This window comes from Phaenicophaeus curvirostris, chromosome 1, assembly GCF_032191515.1.
Source record: "Phaenicophaeus curvirostris isolate KB17595 chromosome 1, BPBGC_Pcur_1.0, whole genome shotgun sequence".
NCBI lineage: Eukaryota > Metazoa > Chordata > Aves > Cuculiformes > Cuculidae > Phaenicophaeus > Phaenicophaeus curvirostris.
The window spans coordinates 129881828-129900442 of NC_091392.1; the positions used below are offsets into that span (position 1 = coordinate 129881828).

At 42.2% G+C, this 18615-nt stretch overlaps 1 protein-coding gene across 6 annotated transcripts in view; it reads left to right on the plus strand.

The window, feature by feature from the left end:
* Positions 1-12042: 12042 nt before the first annotated feature.
* The window catches only part of AP1S2 (adaptor related protein complex 1 subunit sigma 2), a 216039-nt gene continuing 209466 nt past the window's right edge, over positions 12043-18615 (plus strand). For 3 of the 6 annotated variants that reach the window (XR_011339002.1, XM_069875107.1, XM_069875098.1), the window contains exons 1-2: positions 12043-12275; positions 13317-13495. Coding sequence is in view for 4 of the 6 variants with exons in the window: in XM_069875107.1 (XP_069731208.1) it covers positions 13317-13495 (179 nt within the window). In the remaining 2 variants the exon portion in view is untranslated. The remainder of the gene's footprint in view (positions 12276-13316; positions 13496-18615) is intronic. The other 3 variants (XR_011339001.1, XM_069875089.1, XM_069875116.1) reach the window with 3 other exon arrangements.

An 18615-nucleotide genomic window follows, 5' to 3' on the forward strand; every position in this document is an offset into this window, starting at 1 on the left:
CACACAAGTGGGTAAGGAAACAATGAGGCGATGGGAACATCAGTCACTGTGGCATGGAAATGCTCCCACACTGGGCTAATGTGTAAGCTCAGAGCTGCTCACTGCTGAGGGCAGACCTCAGCAAAAGCTATGGTTGGCATGTACCCTGCAACCACTGCATATAAGCACTAACATCCTGGTCTTAAATAAAACCTGCTGTGCAACATGTCAAGTTATGCAGAAAGAATCTTTTAAAAGCACATCACTCCTAATTAAGGAGATACTCACTCTCATAAAAGTTGTTTTGATCATTTACTACATATAAATGAAAGATAGGAAACTAAAACCAATTTTTTCCCCTCCTCAGCTTCTTAATATAATCAATTAAAACAGCAGAAACCATACAGATTTCCAGTTCAGAATCCACCTGTTTTATGATATTGCATCATCACTGTACACATAATTTTTCCAGTAAGGAACAAATGACTGCAGTCAGTACCTCTTTCAGTTTACAAGTGTACAGTCAGTAATCCTTTCTCAGACACAAATGCCATACACACAGGCACACACGCTTCGGAAGAATTCTGACACCAAGCAGGCTGTGAGGCCAAGTTAAACAGTGAAATGATGGTGGTCATACCCTCTTCTCGGGGCCATCAACTGTGACGCTCTCCTTAACAAGTCACTGTCTTGTTCCTTTCTACTTGCTCAAACAGGAATAGAAAGTCAGCTTTACAGTGAATATTTACAAAGCAAGCATTGTGTTTCCATTTTTAAATCACTGTTTGCTCATTATATTGTCCAACCATTTTATGACGATATAATAGATGTTTTCTTCTACCTCCACTTTGGTATCACAAGTAGTTTTGTCCAGCTGGCTATGAAGACATAATTTTTCTTCTTGAATTTATCAGTGAATCAGGCATCCAAGAGAGAGGAGCCCAGCTCCTATTTCATTGGGAGGTATACAAAAAATGTATAGCCTGTATGACAATTCTAGATTGAACATTCTTAGGTGTGAGGCCCTCTTTTGTGGAAATTCAGCTGAAAGCCCCCATTTGTTTTTATTTTCTTTAGAAATTATTTTTAATCAGTATGTATCATAGGCATCCATTTCACAGAATCACAGAATCACTAGGTTGGAAAAGACCTCCAGGATCATCGAGTCCAACCATTCCTATCAAACACTAAACTATGTCCCTGAGTACCTCATCCACCTGTCTTTTTAACACCTCCAGGGAAGGTGACTCAACCACCTCCCTGGGCAGCCTGTTCCAGTGCCCAATGACCCCTTCCATGAAAAATTTTCTCCTGATGTCAAGCCTGAACCTCCCCTGGCGGAGCTTGAGGCCATTCCCTCTTGTCCTGTCCCCTGTCACTTGGGAGAAGAGGCCAGCATCCTCTTCTCTACAACCTCCTTCCAGGTAGTTGTAAAGAGCAATAACGTCTCCCTTCAGCCTCCTCGAGGCTAAACAACCTCAGTTCCCTCAGCCGCTCCTCATAAGACTTTTGACTGGTTATTCTCATCTGTCAGTCATTGCCTCATCTTAGCCAGCTTGCATGTTGCATAAAAATAAAAGGGTAATGTGGAAAAAAAAGTAGACTAGTTTAGTATACCTACTAAATATGCTTCCTTAAAAAGAGAGTAGTGAAATAAATTGTGCCTATCCAGCATCTCAGACAGTGTCTGCACCTGTAGCCTCTACAGGCTTTAATAGCCAAGATGCACTATGTACTTAGGCGAGGAAGAAATCTTCTGAAAATGATCTTTTGTGCACAGAACTATCACACGAAGAGGGCATCCATGATGGAGAAATCAGTAATCTCTAGTTTTGGACAATTATGTTCCATTACTCGTCATGTACTTGCAACTATTTCCTTTTCTAGCTACTTAGCTGTGTGTTGAATTGTAATGAGAGTTGTTCTGGGTACCACAAGTAAGAATGAGCTAAAGAAGGTGAGCTGCTACATAAATTGTGCTGTTTGTTACAGTTTTAAGTTGCTTAAACAGCCATACTGATGAAATGTTGGTAACCATCTGCTACCAATGTTTGTAAATAAATATAAACCAACCTAAATACTCCCTAGCTTGTTGCTCTGTTTCAAGCATGGGCCTCTTGTTTTTGCTGCATTTTGTTTGTACGTTTGTTTAAGTCTATATGTAGTTTATGCATACCCTTAATGTCTTCAGACTGTTTAGCTGCCTGGGGTGATTTCACTACACTGTTCTTTGGTAACCCTCAATGCAAATTAGTCATGACTGAACAGAGAGGAAGGATGCCTAATTCTGATCATCCAACGGCAACGCAAGTTGTAAATCTGTAATTTCTTAATGGCAGACTGGGAAGAGCTTCTCTTCATCATAAGTTTTCTTTACAAGAGTTCCTTCTGCAAATCAAAGCACGTGGGACAAACTTGTTCTACTTCCAGAAGGAAAAGATTTCAAAGCATTTAGAAGCCCTACCCAAAGCTCAGATGTGATTGGCTCCATAGAATTAAGAGCAAGAATTTTGGAAGTTTGAAAATTCACTTTTGGCCTTATATCAGGGTTGAATGGATTATACACAGGAGCTGTGAAACACTACTAATTTCAGTGGATTCTCTCTCATGCATGCTTCCTCTCTGACTTGTGGTCATACAATATTTCTTTTGTTTTCACAGCAGTTGCTTACTTGAAAAAAAAAATTATGAAAATTGTACTAGAAATCAGCTATTGGGTCCTTCTTCAATAATCTACAACAATAAGTATTACTTGTCTACTTGCTATCATTTTGCACCACACTGCCCCAGGCAAATAAATGCTGCTCACTCTCAGATCTGATTGCCTTTCTGACAGCTTTGTCTCTGCAACAAACAGTTCTTCTAAGTTAAGTGTTCTCAGATGGAAACTCACATTTTGGAGAAAGCATTGAAAAAATTATGATAAAACAAAAGGACTTCCTGATAGCCAGATTTTCCTATTAGAGTTACTTCCTGACAACTCGCATTTAAGTTTTACAACATGATTTTACAATTCCTCCAACACATCAGGTGCTGTGCACATTTCAGATGTCTTTTTTCTTTTGTTGATGCTCTGCAATGAGTTATTATCTTTTACTGAGCATGACTTCTTAATAGATTGTGGAGATGTAATATAGCAGAAACACCTCTTCGGTTTTTTTAAAAAGTCTAAGTATTCCTTTCCCACTAGAGAGCTACATTAAATACAAGCATAGCTGTATTATTTTGCACAAACCAATGATCTTTTTTGCTTCCAGATGACTGCAATGCTTATGAAAGCTGCCAGGATGGATTAAAATCATTCATGAATATGTAATAAGGGTCTTAAGTTTCACACAGCAAGTATTTTGCAGTATAAAGGATACATTGCCAAAGGATTCATCCTTGTTAATAGCACACACTGCAGTTTTGAAACACTGGCCTTTCAGGCGAGCAGATAATTGAATGTCCTTTTGGCTTTGTTCTACTAATGACCCATTGGAATAGGGCAAAATACTAAAGCTGGAGAGTAAATGGGGTCTTCTTACTGGGGCAGGCTCCTAACTATATTTGAACCACTACTGTATAGATAGAAACAAAAAGTGAAGCTTGCACTCGAGGAACAGCATGGGAAAAAGAAGAGCTACTTGGTTCTTTTGCAATGATTTGCAACAAATATTCAGATTGACATTAATGGAGTGTGAGTGGAAGTGCCTGTATGTACGTGTCTGAAAGTACCAGAAGAAGCAGAAGAATGTGTCTTAGAAAGAAAGATATGGGACTGAAGAGAAGGAACAAACTGACATAAAGATAAGGTATCAAACAAGATGAAGAACATGTCCAGAGCCCTAAAATAACCAAAGGCAACAAGACATTCATGAAATTGTGAAGGGTGAAACAAGACAAAATTAAGATAAAGTATCCCAAACACCACCCCCCTCTAGAAACTATAAAAAGCAAGTAATCCAAAATCAGTTTATTTGCGAATCAAGATACCCAGAAGCACAATGATGACTTGGCCAGGCCACTTAGACACACACATTGTGGTGATTCTGAATATGTGGGTGTGAAAGCATAAGGGGAGACAGTCAACTGTCTCCAGAGATTTTGTTTATAAAAATCTCATTCCCCTTCCTAAAGATCTCACAGTGAGCTTTATCACACTCATTTCCTATGCTCTTTAGTTCTTCAAAATCCTTCAAAACCTAGAGATCCAAAACCTAAAGATCCCAAGTACACACTCTTTCAAGTGATGCACACATTCCCCTGGCAAAGGTGTTTGCTGTAATTAATGTTCAGCAGCTTTAAGGTAGTCAGAGAGAGGCACTGCAAAGACAGGCTTTATAAAGCAATGGCAACAAAGGGGATATAGACAGCTTGAATGAAAATTCACATGGATAAAACTTCCACTTATGCAGAGACAGTCAGTACAAAATCTATGCAACATTTAAATTCTTCTTGAGTCTTTAAAATCAAAGAGTAAATGGTTTACAGCCCTTTGGCTGCCCCAGTTTCATCCTCTTTAAACGCTTCAGCCAAAAAAGAAAATGGCAATAAATGAAGGCCTTACAGATTACATTGTTCCTTTATGGCATCACCAAGATCTAGGCAGATCACATAATACATTTTCTTTAAAATGACAGAGGATATGGTACTGAGTTTTCCAGAAGGATTTGAAAAGAAAGCTTACTGTAATACTGCAGGATCAATGTGGAAGCTTGAGAGATTTGAGTCTGATTATAACATGAACATTTTAGTTTTAGGTTACCATTTCACATTCAGACCAGTTTCCAAGCTTCCATGAAAAATTTCTATCTTCTGAAAACTAGGACACATGCTATACAAGTCTGTATCTTCTGTCCACATTACACAAAGCAATATGCAAATCTGGAAAAGTCAGAAGTTGGGAACCAGATTATCTCCTTGGTGCATAAGGCAGTATGACCTATGTTAGATCAGGATCCACACACATTTGGATGAAAAGGCCTTACATGATCATCAGCTGGTCACGTCTCATAGTAAGGACAGAAGAGGATGTGCATGCCTAAATGAGGAGTTTGGCAGATTTAGGGTGATTAAACTGTATTCCACAAAATCTGCACGCTGTCTTATTCTGAATTTGTCTGACTTACAGGTATCCTATCTAGAATTGTGCTCCGGTATATTAAAAAAAAATTCCTCACCCTGGGCAAAACTGAGCAGCTCTGCTCAAGCCTGTCCAAATACTTCTTCATCTGAAGGGATGGATCCACTAAGTATGTACTGCTTAACCTGCAGCATCAGCCACTTCACAAATTGCAGTGGCAAATACTACTTTCTCGGGATCAGTAGAGGATGAGCAAGATATATGTGAGATGCTGCATTCCACAACTCCTAAAAGGGAACTACTAACACAGTCTCAGAAATTCCTGCCTCCTTTCCTTTCTCCCTTTCTCTTCTTTCCTCCCAGCAACCACCATGCAAGGCTGATAAGCCAGTTTTCCTTGCATACCTTCTTCAGAAACTATTCAATTCTTTGCTGCACTTAGCAGCTGAGCAGAAAGGAGCATTAGGAGTCATGACATTTTCTTCATAAATGTCTGCAGAGCAGTTCACTTCTTCCCTTCTGGAGCCTCTGAGCACTACTCCAGCACAATCATTGAAAACCAAAATATAAAAACATCACCTAAATAAGCTCCCTTGCCCAGTATACACAATGTTATGAGCTGGCTTGAGTATGTCTTATTCAAATGGTTGCTGTGCCCTGCACCAGGCGCACTTTAATAAACACAGCAAATAAGAGGAAGCCCTTGCTGACTGGTAAGTACCACATTCCCTTGCTTCACTTCTGCATATTCAGATACTTTCATAAGCAAGTTTTTATTTTCTGAAGCAAATTATGTGTAAGCCACGGTTTAGGCTCTGTAATTCTCATAAACAGGCTGGAAGACAACACTTCACTTCCAACTGATCCTTCAGCTCCAAAAATTTAACTTCAAGGACAAACATCTGTGGTGCTCTTTTTGTAGCTGTGCCTATCCCACATGTGGCCTGACACCCATGTTCCTGAGAAAGAGCGCCATACACCACTGTTAGAAATCAATTGTATTTAAAAGCATTTCAATGTCTCTCACAGGCAAACCTGCAACCCCTACACAGAAAAGACAGGTGCGAGAGGATTCCAGCCGTGATCTGATGATTTACTCACATCTAAAGATCACGCTACTAGATTGCATTAAATAGTATTTCATCAAGACAGAGCGCTCCATGTAAAAAAAAGAGACACAGCAATGAAAACTGTCATTTATGGCCTCATGTATACTTACTTTGCCTCCACTGAGATTAAGTGTTCTGCATGAATCATAGTGGTACACTGATAGTTTGGCCAATAGTCAGAGAGTACATCAGGGAAGAAAATTGCATATAATCATGCAACATCCTGTTTGGAGGCTTAAGGAGCAAAAATCTACCAGTAATCACTTCTAAGGCTAGTAACTCAGTTCTTATTGCCTTCATAATGACTCCAGAGTTATTCAGTCAATGAAAATGGAGTCTGATATTGAGCATCAAGAAGATAAATTAACAATAAAATGAGTCTCCATTACACATCCACCACCTACTTCAGCAGAGGCCTGCAAAGATACAGTATGTGCTTTTAAAGTATGTTGCCTTCCTCTTTAAGGTGCTGAAGTTGGTTAAAAGGGAGGCAGAAGCCAAGACTTTCTTTACTTAATAGCAGGTCACTTTCCTGAAGGAAAGAAAAAAACAAAGCAAAAAGCTGTTAGAATTTAGTAAACAAATTTTTCATAAGAATTAATCAATAGTTCATGTTATGAAGGCCTTTCGGCTCACCCATCATTTTGGCTATGAAAACACAACAGAATTCTTTTAGGGGCTTCAGATTTGGTACTAACATCATGTACAAAGTGCCAAAGGCATGCCAAATGGCCTTATTTGGCCTTATTAATTTTGATTCAAGACCAAATATTCCAGAAAAAACTACTATATTCTAATTAATTAAAATAAACAAACAAACAAACCCCCCAATCAAACAAAGAAAAAACCTCAAGAACTCACAAAAACCATACCAGGCAAAGCCAAGCGTATTTAATCTTATTTGATGTAAGCTTCCTTCCCTCCCACTCTGCCTCTCTCCCCAGCTCCAGGCAGTTCTGGTCTGTGTCTCAAGTCATGCTGGAAATAACGTAGAGAGCAAACTCTTGGCTGGAGACCCTAAATGTCTTATGGTCAATGGATATATTCCCTGAAGACCTTGCCTTAGATCTAAAATGGAACAGCAAGGATTTGACAACAACAGCAGTTAAAAAATCCATCCATAATAAACCAGGACATCATTATTTGCGGTTTAGGTACCAAAATATGGAGCTCATTGTTTAAAATCAGTTTTGTTAAAGCTGGTTATAAGACAATAAACAAAGGCTAATTAGCAGAAGATTCACTGTCATGTCTGGAATTAGACTGCATGACATCTGCATTGTTACAGGTCTGTGGAATACTCAGGCTATTATTATATTATTGTTTTGGGCATCATATGTTTCTTTATCAAATTGATAGTTACAGCTAGTTCAGTATACTATGAGTGCAATGGGTAAGTGACAAGATAATTTCTTACAGGAACAATGATGGAGTCAGTATAAAGAGGGGTAATTAATACAAATTGCAACTCTGAAAAAAAACCCACAACAGCAAGTCTTTGGAAATTGCTGAAAGAAATGACACAAACAGAAAGGATAGCATTACCTTTGTTTGTCATTGCCCTCCTGACAGAGATACTCAATCCTGAAACCAACTCTCTTAGTTGTTTATTGTATCCTCACCTGTACAGCCCAAAGTAGCAACACCCTATGTGACATGCAGGGATGTGCCAGCCAACATGGAGCTGGGAATGGCAGGAGGAGGTGGGGGGAAGCCAGGATTTAGCTTATCTGAACCTGCAGTGGAATTACACCGTAAACTGCTTAAAATAAGCAGGCTCATTTGAGAGAAACGCATTAAGAATAATCATGAGTTGCAATCCCAGCAGGCTTGGGAAAATTGCATTCCCTGGCTGGAACAGTGATCAGGAGGTGGGGCAGGCTGAGGAAGGCAGAAAACTTCAGCTGAGCTATACCTGTTTAGACACAGTTCCCACCATGCCCGACATACCGCTGGTCTCCTATGCCCTACCATACCACCTGAAACTGCATCTAGCAAAATGATTCTTCTGAGGAGATTTAATTAAGAAACTCTAGGTTACAGTCTGAAGAAATCCAGCCAAGTAACAGAGAGGAGGGAGAAAAACAGTGGAATAATTGCCCTTGTATCACTGGATGAAACCATAAACTGAAACTGAGCAGAAAATCTGACAAAAAAATAATGCAAAGATTCAGGATCAAGAAAAAGAATTTGTCTTTATGCCATGAAATTACACACATTTCTTGAACCATCTGTGTAGTTTGCCTGATTCCAATCAACTCAGCATTTGTAGAATGTGTGGTTTGATCCATATGCAGACATATTTCAGAGCTGGGAAGTTACAAATCATAACACAGGTCCGGTGTGACTCCTTCAGAAATTCCCTTCTGAGCTCCTATTACCATAATGATGCTAATATGCTGGAAGTAGCTCAGATGAAGAGAAATGAAAATTGGTCACTAGATTAAATAATGACTTGGAAGATCAAGAATCACATGAAGCGAGCATGCACTCAAAACAGAGAACATATGGGATATATGATGCTAATTTCAAGAACAGCAAAGTGCAGATTAGGAAAGACACCTTTATGAAAGCTTTCCAAACAACAGGGTATTTTAGACCATGGAATAGCCTCACAAGAAGCAAGCGGAGCTGCAGCATGTGGCAGCTACTGAAGACAAAATAATACACTGGTATAAGGGAAGACTCTACGAGATAACTGATCCATACACATCTGTTTCTGTGTTTGATGAAAAGCAAGTTCAAATGAGAACAGGATTGCTGCTAAACAAACATTAAGCATGACAGGAACAAGCCCCTGCAACGGTAGTTCTCACTTTCTACATGACCTCTAACATTGTAATTGCCTTATCCATTTAGTTTGCTTTCATGAACTCCTCCTTGTCCTCATGATGCTTTTCTCTTATAAAATGGGAAATATATTTGCAGTTTTCCTTGAGTACAATCAATTGTAGCATTCCTTGAAATGCCAGAAAACTGGTTCTCCTTTCAGACCATCCACATTTTTACACAAAAGCATTTCCAGCACTGGTTTCTGCTGCCGCAGCTGTTTTATAGCCAGAAGAATAGGCTTTTTTTAAGCATCAAAAAATAAAAAGTAATAAAAGTGTGACACATCCCAAAGCGCTTGGAGCTACTCTTAACAGAGAGCTACGGAGGGGAGCACAATCTTTTGCTGTAGACCTGTCAATCACCATGTTACACCATTAAAGGATCAGCGGGTTACAGTAATCTTTTGTGATTATTGCCACTTTTAATGCTGGGGGGAAAGGGTGAGCGCCAATGATGTGGAGAGCTTTAGGTCCTTGAAAGACTTTTTTATAAGATGCTCCAACTTTGACTTGAAGAGACACATCTCTAAATCTCTTTCAACTAAAATTTCACCATGTATTTTGAGCCCATCTCCATTAGAACTAAAAAAAAGAACAACAAATCCACAAATCCCCCAAACCAGACAACGAAAAAAACCTCCAGATCGAGGGGGTTTTTTTTGGCATGGAAATCCACTTCAGCTGCCCAGGAATGAGAAAAATAAAAGTTGCATTTGCAAAATGCAACACTGCTAAATATATGCACGGCTCATCTTACGAATCTAATTACTGCCCAGCAATCAAGATGACTATGGGGAAAAACTTTCCAGGGAAGAGTGGGGCTGCCTGCATCAGCTCAGCTACTGTGCCTCCTCATGGGGGTGATCCTCCTTACAGGGGATCCCCTTCACAGGGGAGCCCCTTCACGAAGGGGATCCTCCTTACTGGGGAATTCTCCTTATGAAGGAGCCCCTTCATGAGGGGGATCCTTGTCACAGGGGGGTTCCTCCTCAAGTGGGTTCCTTCTCATGGGGGGTTCCTCTTCACAGGGGAGCCACCCTTACTGGGGGAGCCTGTGGTGATGAAGGAGATGCAGACCTCGCAGTTTTCTCCAACTATATTCTTTTAATCAGCATGGCATACAACAGTCAATTTAAAAAAGTACACTCTGGTTGCCCTCTTTCAGGCAGAGGTTTTATACAGTTCTTCTTCGGTTCCTGATCAAAAGAGACAAACAGGATATTTTGCTTTGTCTATTCCACACTCTCATGACTGTTTTCTGTAATATCTCCAATCCACTTATTCACAGATGTTTTTTTCTCAGCCTGGCCTTCTCAAACATTCCAGATTTATTATCCTGTGTGTCTAGTTTGGAACACCTGGTCTTTTTAATAATGTTTATTCTAATATGCGTGGTACCAGCTTCACGCTTTATCTCAGTCCCAATTAATCTTCCATACTCTTGGTGTCACTCCCACAGGAGCCTCCTTACAGAGGGATCCTCCTCATAGGGGTGCCTCTTCATGGGGTGATCTTCATGTGGGGCAGCCCCCTCACGGGGAATCCTCCTCGCGGGGGAGCCCCAGCATGAGGGGGAGCCCTCTCACTTGGGGGGTTCCTCTCAACAGGGGTGGGGGGAGCTGGTACAAGAAACAGTTACTATTACAAATGATGAAATGGTTTTGATTTAAACTAAAGATGCGTTAAGTTTCATCTAAATAATTGTTTTTTGGAAGTTAGACAGAATGTCCCTCTGATGGCATGTTTTAGTTTCAAGCTACCTTCCAGTACCTAAAGCGGCTACAAGAAAGCTGGGGAGGGACTGCTTAAAAAGGCTTGTTGTAACAGGACAAGGGGCAAGGGGTATAAACTGGAGAGGGGCAGATTTAGACTAGACGTGAGGAAGAATTTCTTCATGCTGAGAGAGGTGAGGCACTGGCCCAGGTTGCCCCGGGAAGCTGTGGCTGCCCCATCCCTGGAGGTGTTCAAGGCCAGGCTGGATGGGGCCTTGGGCAGCCTGGTCTGGTGGGAGGTGTCCCTGCCCATGGCAGGGGGGTGGCACTGGATGGGCTTTAAGGTCCCTTCCAACCCAAACTATTATATAATTCTAAGCAGTGTTTTCCCAGCCATTGTTCATTCTTTGAAGATGATAATGTCTTGTGTGAAGCACGATCTCGTGTGAAGCATGCTGAGCAGACGTGTCTTCTTCTGCGATCACCTGTTTGCAGCCTTTCCCCATCTGAAACGCAAGGTCAGGCAGAGTGGGAGCTGGCTCCGAATTAGCAAGAGATTTGACTGCTGTGAAGTTCACAATGACATTAAAATTAGTCCTTGGAAAGCAATGGAATATGCATAAGATTTCTAGGACAATTTGTACACATGCATTTAAGTGGGAAAGACATTCTGTCCCAGCTCTGGTCTCCCCGCACACGGTCGATGGAGGTCTCCCCCTCGTGCTGCCCAGCCCCGATGAAGGACGCTCGCTTTCTAAATCTCCAATACGATTCTTAAAGAGAGCTTATCTGCCCGCATTTTATTTACCCTCCTTACCCTCCCCTCCCCCCCCCCACCCCCGAGCCGGGCGCGCACGTGCTAGAGGCAAACACGGCGACGCGCATGCGCGGCCGCGGGAGGCGCCCCCATTGACTGACGTCATTTCCCCGGCTCCGAGCCCCGCCGGGCCATTGGCTGCCCGCGGGTCAGGGGCCTTAAACCCCGCCTACCCCCCGAGGCCACGCCCACCGCCGCTTTCGCCGCCCTCTCATTGGCCAACGCCGCGCTTCGCCCCTCCCCTCCTCCGCCGCGCTCGGCTCCGCGATTGGGTAGCAGAGAGCCCCACCCCTCCCCTCCCCGCCTCGCTGCGCATGCGCTCATCTCCCCCCTCCGCGAGCCCAGCTGATAAAGTTTTATTCATAGCGAAAGCGGGGGGGGGGTGTGTGTGGGAACGGCGGAGGCCACGCCCCCTTCACCCCCGCCGCGAGCCTGGCCACGCCCCTTGTCATTCCTCGCCGAACAGGCCCCGCCCCCTCTGCCTGCCCGCCCCCCGCCCGGCCCCGCCCCGTGCGGAGGGGCGGCCGTTAAGGCGCGCGCGCGCCGGGCTGGAGCCCGTGGCGTCTCCCTCCCCTCCCCTCAGTCCCGCTCGGCAGCCGCGGCGGCAGCAGCAGCAGTACCACCACCACCACCACCAGCGGCGGCGGCGGCGGCTCGTCCGGCTCCTCCGTTGTGCGGTGCCGCCGCTGCCTCCTCCTGGCTCTTCTTCCTTCCCCTTCCCCCCCGCACCCCGTCCCTTCCCAGCCCCGCTCGCAGGGCACGGTGAGCATCAGCCGCGTGGAGGCGGGCTGGCTTCCCTCCCCGCTGTCGGGGCGCGACGGGACTCCCCTCAACCTCTCCCCCTTCTCCCCTTTGCTCCCCATCCCTCCGGGTCGGGCGGGCGCGCTTCGGGGAGGTGTCGGGGCGGAGGGACGGGCGGCTCGGGGCTCCCCCCCCCCCCCCTTCCCCAGGCAGCGCCCGGTGCCGGCGCGGGCGGGTTGGTCACCCGGGACTAGGCTGGGCTCTCGCGACCTATTTTACCTCTGTCCTATTGCCTGGGAAACTTCCTCAGCCCAGTACAACTTTGAACAAAAAGGGGCGAAAAAAAAAAGCTAGAAAAAAAGGAAAAAAAACAGCCCGCGCCTTGAATGTCAGAGCTGCTAGAGAGCGCAGCCGGCAAGTTCCTCTTAAAATATAATTGCAACATCACTCCTTTTGGAGGAAACGAGACCTGGAGCACAGGACCGCAGGGAAAGCACTTAAATCTGTACTCGTTTTGTGTAATGCAAGAAAAGACTAGGCTTTTCCATGCCGTAGGACTCTCCCGCTGGGAGATCTAATGCCTTTTAAAGTATTCTGAGGCTTTTCGGAAAGATCTTAAGTGCGAATTGCTCCTGCTCTAATCTGGTGAATTGAAAATTGGTTTGGCTGTTTGAGGAGGTGGCTGTGATAGTGTTTTTTTGTTTTGTTCTGTGATAAGCGCAAATGCAACCCGACCAGTGCTGGACATGGTTTGTTTGAAATTTGGGGTATATTCACTTTCTCCTTTGCCGTTCTGACATCTGTTTCTAAAACTTGTGTATCCTTTCTACTCTCTCTGCATTGACTGACCTTATTCAGCAGGATCCTTTGTATTACTGGTACTTCTGAATCTTGTGTAACATCTGCCACAGCTATGGAAATACGTAATGCAGTTTGGGTTTTGGATGGCTATCTTGTGTCCTGTTTAGTTTTCCTCACAGAAATCTTTTTAGAATTAAGAGACTGTCATTAATCTTTTTTTTTCTAATTTTTTTTTTCTTCCTTCTCCTTCTAATCCAACAGATGCAGTTTATGTTGCTTTTTAGTCGCCAGGGGAAACTGAGACTCCAGAAGTGGTATGTCCCATTATCCGACAAAGAAAAGAAAAAAATCACAAGGGAACTTGTTCAAACGGTATTAGCCCGCAAACCGAAAATGTGCAGCTTCCTGGAATGGAGAGACCTGAAGATTGTCTACAAAAGGTTGTTCTGTCTCACTAACTCTCTAATTGCTATACACCACAAACAACATAATAAGTAGCAAGAAAATAATGGAGGGTTGAGTTTTGTTTTGTTTATTTGTTGTTTTTCTTCCTTCCTTCTGCTGCTGGTTATGGAGGAGACTGACTTCCCTTGAATCTAATTTGATAACCAAGTAGGAATCATTCATGTGTGGAAAATCACTCATGCGTTTAGAAATATGCTGAAGAAAAGAAATGGGGTTTCTGTCGACTTCCATAAGGAGTGGTGATTCTTGGTTCTCTGTTTGGATTCACACAGTGCATACGCGCTTCATATTTGTATGCATTTAAGATTTAATATGTCAAAAGAAAAACTGAATTTTGTAAACACTTATCTGAGGCAGTGACTTCATAAATCACCTGCAAATGTAAGTTGCTTTCAGAGTACCTAGTTTGTTTTGGGTTTTCTATTGGTGGTTTTTTTTTTTTTGTGTGATATCCAAAGGAATTTCTCCTAATCGAAGAATTTATGACTGGCTTCCCTTTAGTAGAAGCAATTTCTCAATTATTCGCTAACTTTTCTAGGAGTATTTAGGAGTATTTGGCAAGCATTTTTTAGCTTTGTGCTGATCTTTATAATGTGTTACAACATAGAAATGTGACAATCACTTTCTCTACAAAGAACAGCAATTCTCATCCAGATTAGGTAGTTTGGAACTGGTGCTGCACAGCCTTGAGTTACCTCCCTTTCCTTGTTAGCGATAAACTTCAGGAGGTTTGTGCTTTCTTGCTTTCTTATTGAGATGATAAATTTGTGCCCTGTGATAAATACTGTTGTATTCTTTCTAGGGAGCACAGAGAGAATGGAAACCGAGTTTGTGACTTCTTTTCAGTGTAACAAATGGGTACAATAAAAAAGGTTTAGGTGTTTTAAGTCCTGGTGTCAGATAGACACCAGTGCATGTGGATGTTGCCAGTTGATCTGATGCGTGTAGTTCCGCAACACAAGGAGGAAAGAGGAACAGTGGGTAAGGCTGTGCTTATAGAAAGCACGCACAGGTTTTTCTTCTGCCACTGAATTTCCTTCCAAAACTGCTTCTACATATACGTGTAGGCAAGCTTGCTCATGTGCTGTGTGTACTCCCTTAAGCAATGATGCTCTTTCAGCATCTTTAAGCAAGTGCTCTTTCAGCTGGTCTTCCATGGTACTAGCTAAGTAAAACTGTGTATGAGTAGGTAAGTCTGTTCTTTTCCTTGCCCAGTCTTGAACAGCAGTCTGGTGGAGAGTTGACTGCACACAGCTGCTTTCCCTCCCTGTCTCTTTATATCTGTTAACTACTCATTGTGTCCTTTTGTGTCTAGGGAACTGGTGGAAATCTGCGTATGACTGAGTTGCTGGTGGTTCTGGTGTTCTTGCATCTCGGTAGTGCTCTGTGGGTCCTGTGGTCAAGGAGAATGAAGAAATTTGCTAGATCACTTTGGGCTGGATGTAGACTGCAGTCCATCTGCTAGACTGCTGGTGTGCACAGCTGACTGCAGTAGCCTGTATCACTGTAAACCAATCTGGCACAGTTAGCTTATGAAATCTTGCTTAAGATTAGCCTGTATCAAGCTAATGAACATCTTGAATCTTGTTTTACTTTTGCTTTTTTGACAAGTTTCATTAAGCTAAGTAAAACATCACCAGAAGGATTTGGTATAAGAGGCGATAGTTTTAATTTCTGTATCTGGTAATATTAACGTCTTTTAGGTTTGTGGGACAGATTTTATTCCAGTGCTTGCACTGTAACTGAAGTTGATGAGTGCCAAGGAGTAAAATTTCTTTGAAAAGAAATCTTTTACAGCTGAAAAGTAGATAGTCACAAGAAGACCACCACAGTACTTGAATATAATACGTTCTGAAAGTTAGGTGACTAAAAGAACAACACATCTGCAGGAGCTTTGTGGCTTGTGAAACTGCAAAAGGCACTCCTAATTGCTTGCAGGCAAAAAGCTCTTGAGCATTTCCACTAAGATCTGGTTTTGTCTGATCTATTACTGGGGAGGATCTGAACCTCCTGGTGCAAATGTTTTTTCAATATAAGCTATTAAAGTGTATATTTCTATTGTACATGCGTGTGTTGCTGTTAGGGGTCTTAAATTGCTGAAATGGATATGCTATTCTTGTTTTTAGAGTGTTATTTACTGCCAGTGTGTAAGAGAATTGACCTAGATATTGTGACTCAAAGAGTGATTGGCATTATTAGAAGTATTCTCAAGGGTCTCCTTGATGTACCTTTTTACAAGAACATTTTTCAATGCAAAAATTGGCAAGCCGGTAGCTTTTTCTGCCTTCTGATACTTAACATTTATTGAGGGAGCTCGACTATTTTGTTTAGCCTCCACAGCAGTTCAACCTTATGATGCTTTCTGTCAAGAAAATAGAACACACATCTGAATGTGTGAATAACTTTGTTTTCCTTGGTTTTGTACATGTAGCATTGCAGGAACACGTACAAAGAAGGGCAGTAAAACTGATGAAGGGTCTAGAGCACAAATATCATGAGGAGTGGCTGAGGGAACCGGGCTCTTCAGTCTTGAGAAAAAGGAGCTGAGGGAAGGCCTCTACAACTACCTGAAAGGAGATTGTAGTGAGGTAGGCTTTGGTCTCTTCTTCCAGGTGCCAAGTGATAGGATGAGAGGAAATAATCTCAAGTTGCACTGGTAGAGGTTTAGATGGATATTAGGAAAAGTTCTTCGCCCAAAGGGTTATGAAGCATTGGAACAGGCTGTCCAGGGAAGTGGTTTAGTTGCCATCCCTGGAGATATTTAAGCTACGTGTACATGTTGCACTTGAGGATGTGGTTAGTGGTGGAGTTGGCAGTCTTAGGTTTATGGCAAGACTCTATCTTCTTAAGATCTCTTCCAGACAAAACGTAGCACAATAGTATCAGTTACTGTGGCCTTCTTAATTCACATTTGGAAAGATGCCCTGCACTTTGCATGGTTCATGATATGGAATATATGTATTTTGTACTTGATTTGGAGGAGAGTTTTTCAGGCTAGTAAAAGGATGTGAGTTTCTGACTTCAAGAAACAAATAGAAATTTGAAGTGACTTGCTGGAAAAAAATTCAAATACGGGAAGGCAACAACAATTGCACTTTATGAAAATAGAAAGTCATCTGCGTAGCGCTGATTAGAAACTTGACAAACACAAGTAATGAGTGCTCTTTTTGTTGTCATGTAAAAATGAACTGTAGTGGTATTGGAGCAGATAGGGTAGAAGTTCAATGCAGCTTTCCCCTTGTGGCAGCGAAATGTGTTAAATGTTAAAATTTCTGATTTTACTTAAAGAAATTTTTTTGGGTTTGAAGATCTCAGCTGTTCACTATTTCAGCTTCTGGCAGTATTCTTTTTATTCTGTAGTGTATCACAGTCAATCGGGAATTGCAAAATAGCTAATCTTTATGTAAATTTTACTTTGTTAGCATTTGGTTAATGATTATGGGACTTGATTATCTTTGGTAACTTGATTGAGGATTTTGTCTTTGGTTTTATGTGTTAGTTTGTAACTTTATACTGCAAATACAGTTCCAAAGCTGTCTTTGCTTGTGCTGTCCTTAATGTTGTGGCAATTGTCTTAGTTTAACATAAACTAACCATAACCAGGGGTTATATTAAAGACTTATGGAAAAATAAGTTTTAAAACTTTTTACCCTTCCCCCACTGCAAGAAACAGCAAAAGAGCCCATTCTGCAAGTTGCTAGCCTCTTGGGTTCAAAATAACTTTAAGCTAAGGTGTCATGTGGCTAGTGGTACGTGCTGTGCCCAGCAGTTGATGTGATCCCTTTGTTCATTTGTGTACCTCTTAATTGCCAGTTGCATCTGTTTAAAAAGTTACTGTGGTGTTGATTAGGTTGCCTCTGTAACACTGACTGAATGTTGTTATTATAATGTATTAGATACTTAAGTTTGGTTATTTTAACTTGATCAGGTCCTCTTTGTCCAATATTGTAGTTCTCCTGGCACTAGGAGGACCTTGGCATCAAAAAAGCAGCAGCTTTTTCCTGGAGTATTACCAGCATCAAGCTTTTGTAAATTTCTGAAACTGCTGCAGGGTTATAGCCTTGCTGAAATGAGACACTGTAAAAGAAGTGTTTATCTTTGTTAGTGTTATTACTGTTGATTTCTCTGTCTTTGGGTAGTGACCTATCTGCCTGCTCAAGAGTCTCAGAACTTCTTGTTTTCATAAAGAAATGTGGAAGTTTTCTGGAGGAGGAAGAAAAATCTGCCAAGCAGAACTTTCAGTGGTCCCAGTTTTCACTGGATCAACTACAGTAAAAAATCACCAACTCGAGATTCCTGGGCGCCCTTTAAGCACCTGACTGCTTTCTTGTCACTTGCATTTCAGCTCTGCTCCTGCCAAAAGCTGTATGCTTTGAATTTCTGCAGTTAGAATTTACATGCAATGTGACTTTAGATACTGACAGTTTTATGGCTTGCAGCTTTATCTGGTGACTGACTTGTGGGGATGACTTCAAGCAGGTGTTCTGTCATCTAGTACAACACCACTGTACTGGTCGGATTTACAAGTTGGGCTCTGCCCACAGTGACCTGATCCCCCAGCAGAATTACTGAACCTGGCTGTGAGCAGGCTAATACTGGAGAACTCTGCTGAAGCATTGCCTGCCAACTGTGAGGCTTCCCACTACTGAACCAGCACAGCTACTGGGGGGAGGCTTGTGAATTTGTTTTTTAAACACCAAGATCATCTCCCTGAAGGCAGGAATTGGTATGACTACTTATACCTCCTGTGTTTCCTTCTTCTTCTTTTATTCTATATTACAGTCTTAGGCAATTTTTTTTCCAAACTGTTTTCAATGTCTCTGTTTTTGGTCCTTTTTCTGACAAGTGGAGCATGTTTATCATACACTATTTCCCTAAGTGAATGTAAACAGCTGATTTGGGGCTGGAGATTCTGCTACTAATAAACACTGAAGGGAAAAAAAACCAAAACACATTCAGTTGCAATAGGAGAAAGAGCAGAATGTTTCTTTTGGAATGCACTACATCTGCTCTTAACCTTACTATCAGGTTTTGCCTTTTCCTTAGATGAGACTGGTTTCTTTTCAGCCTCATTAGGGAAAAGCCAACACTTATG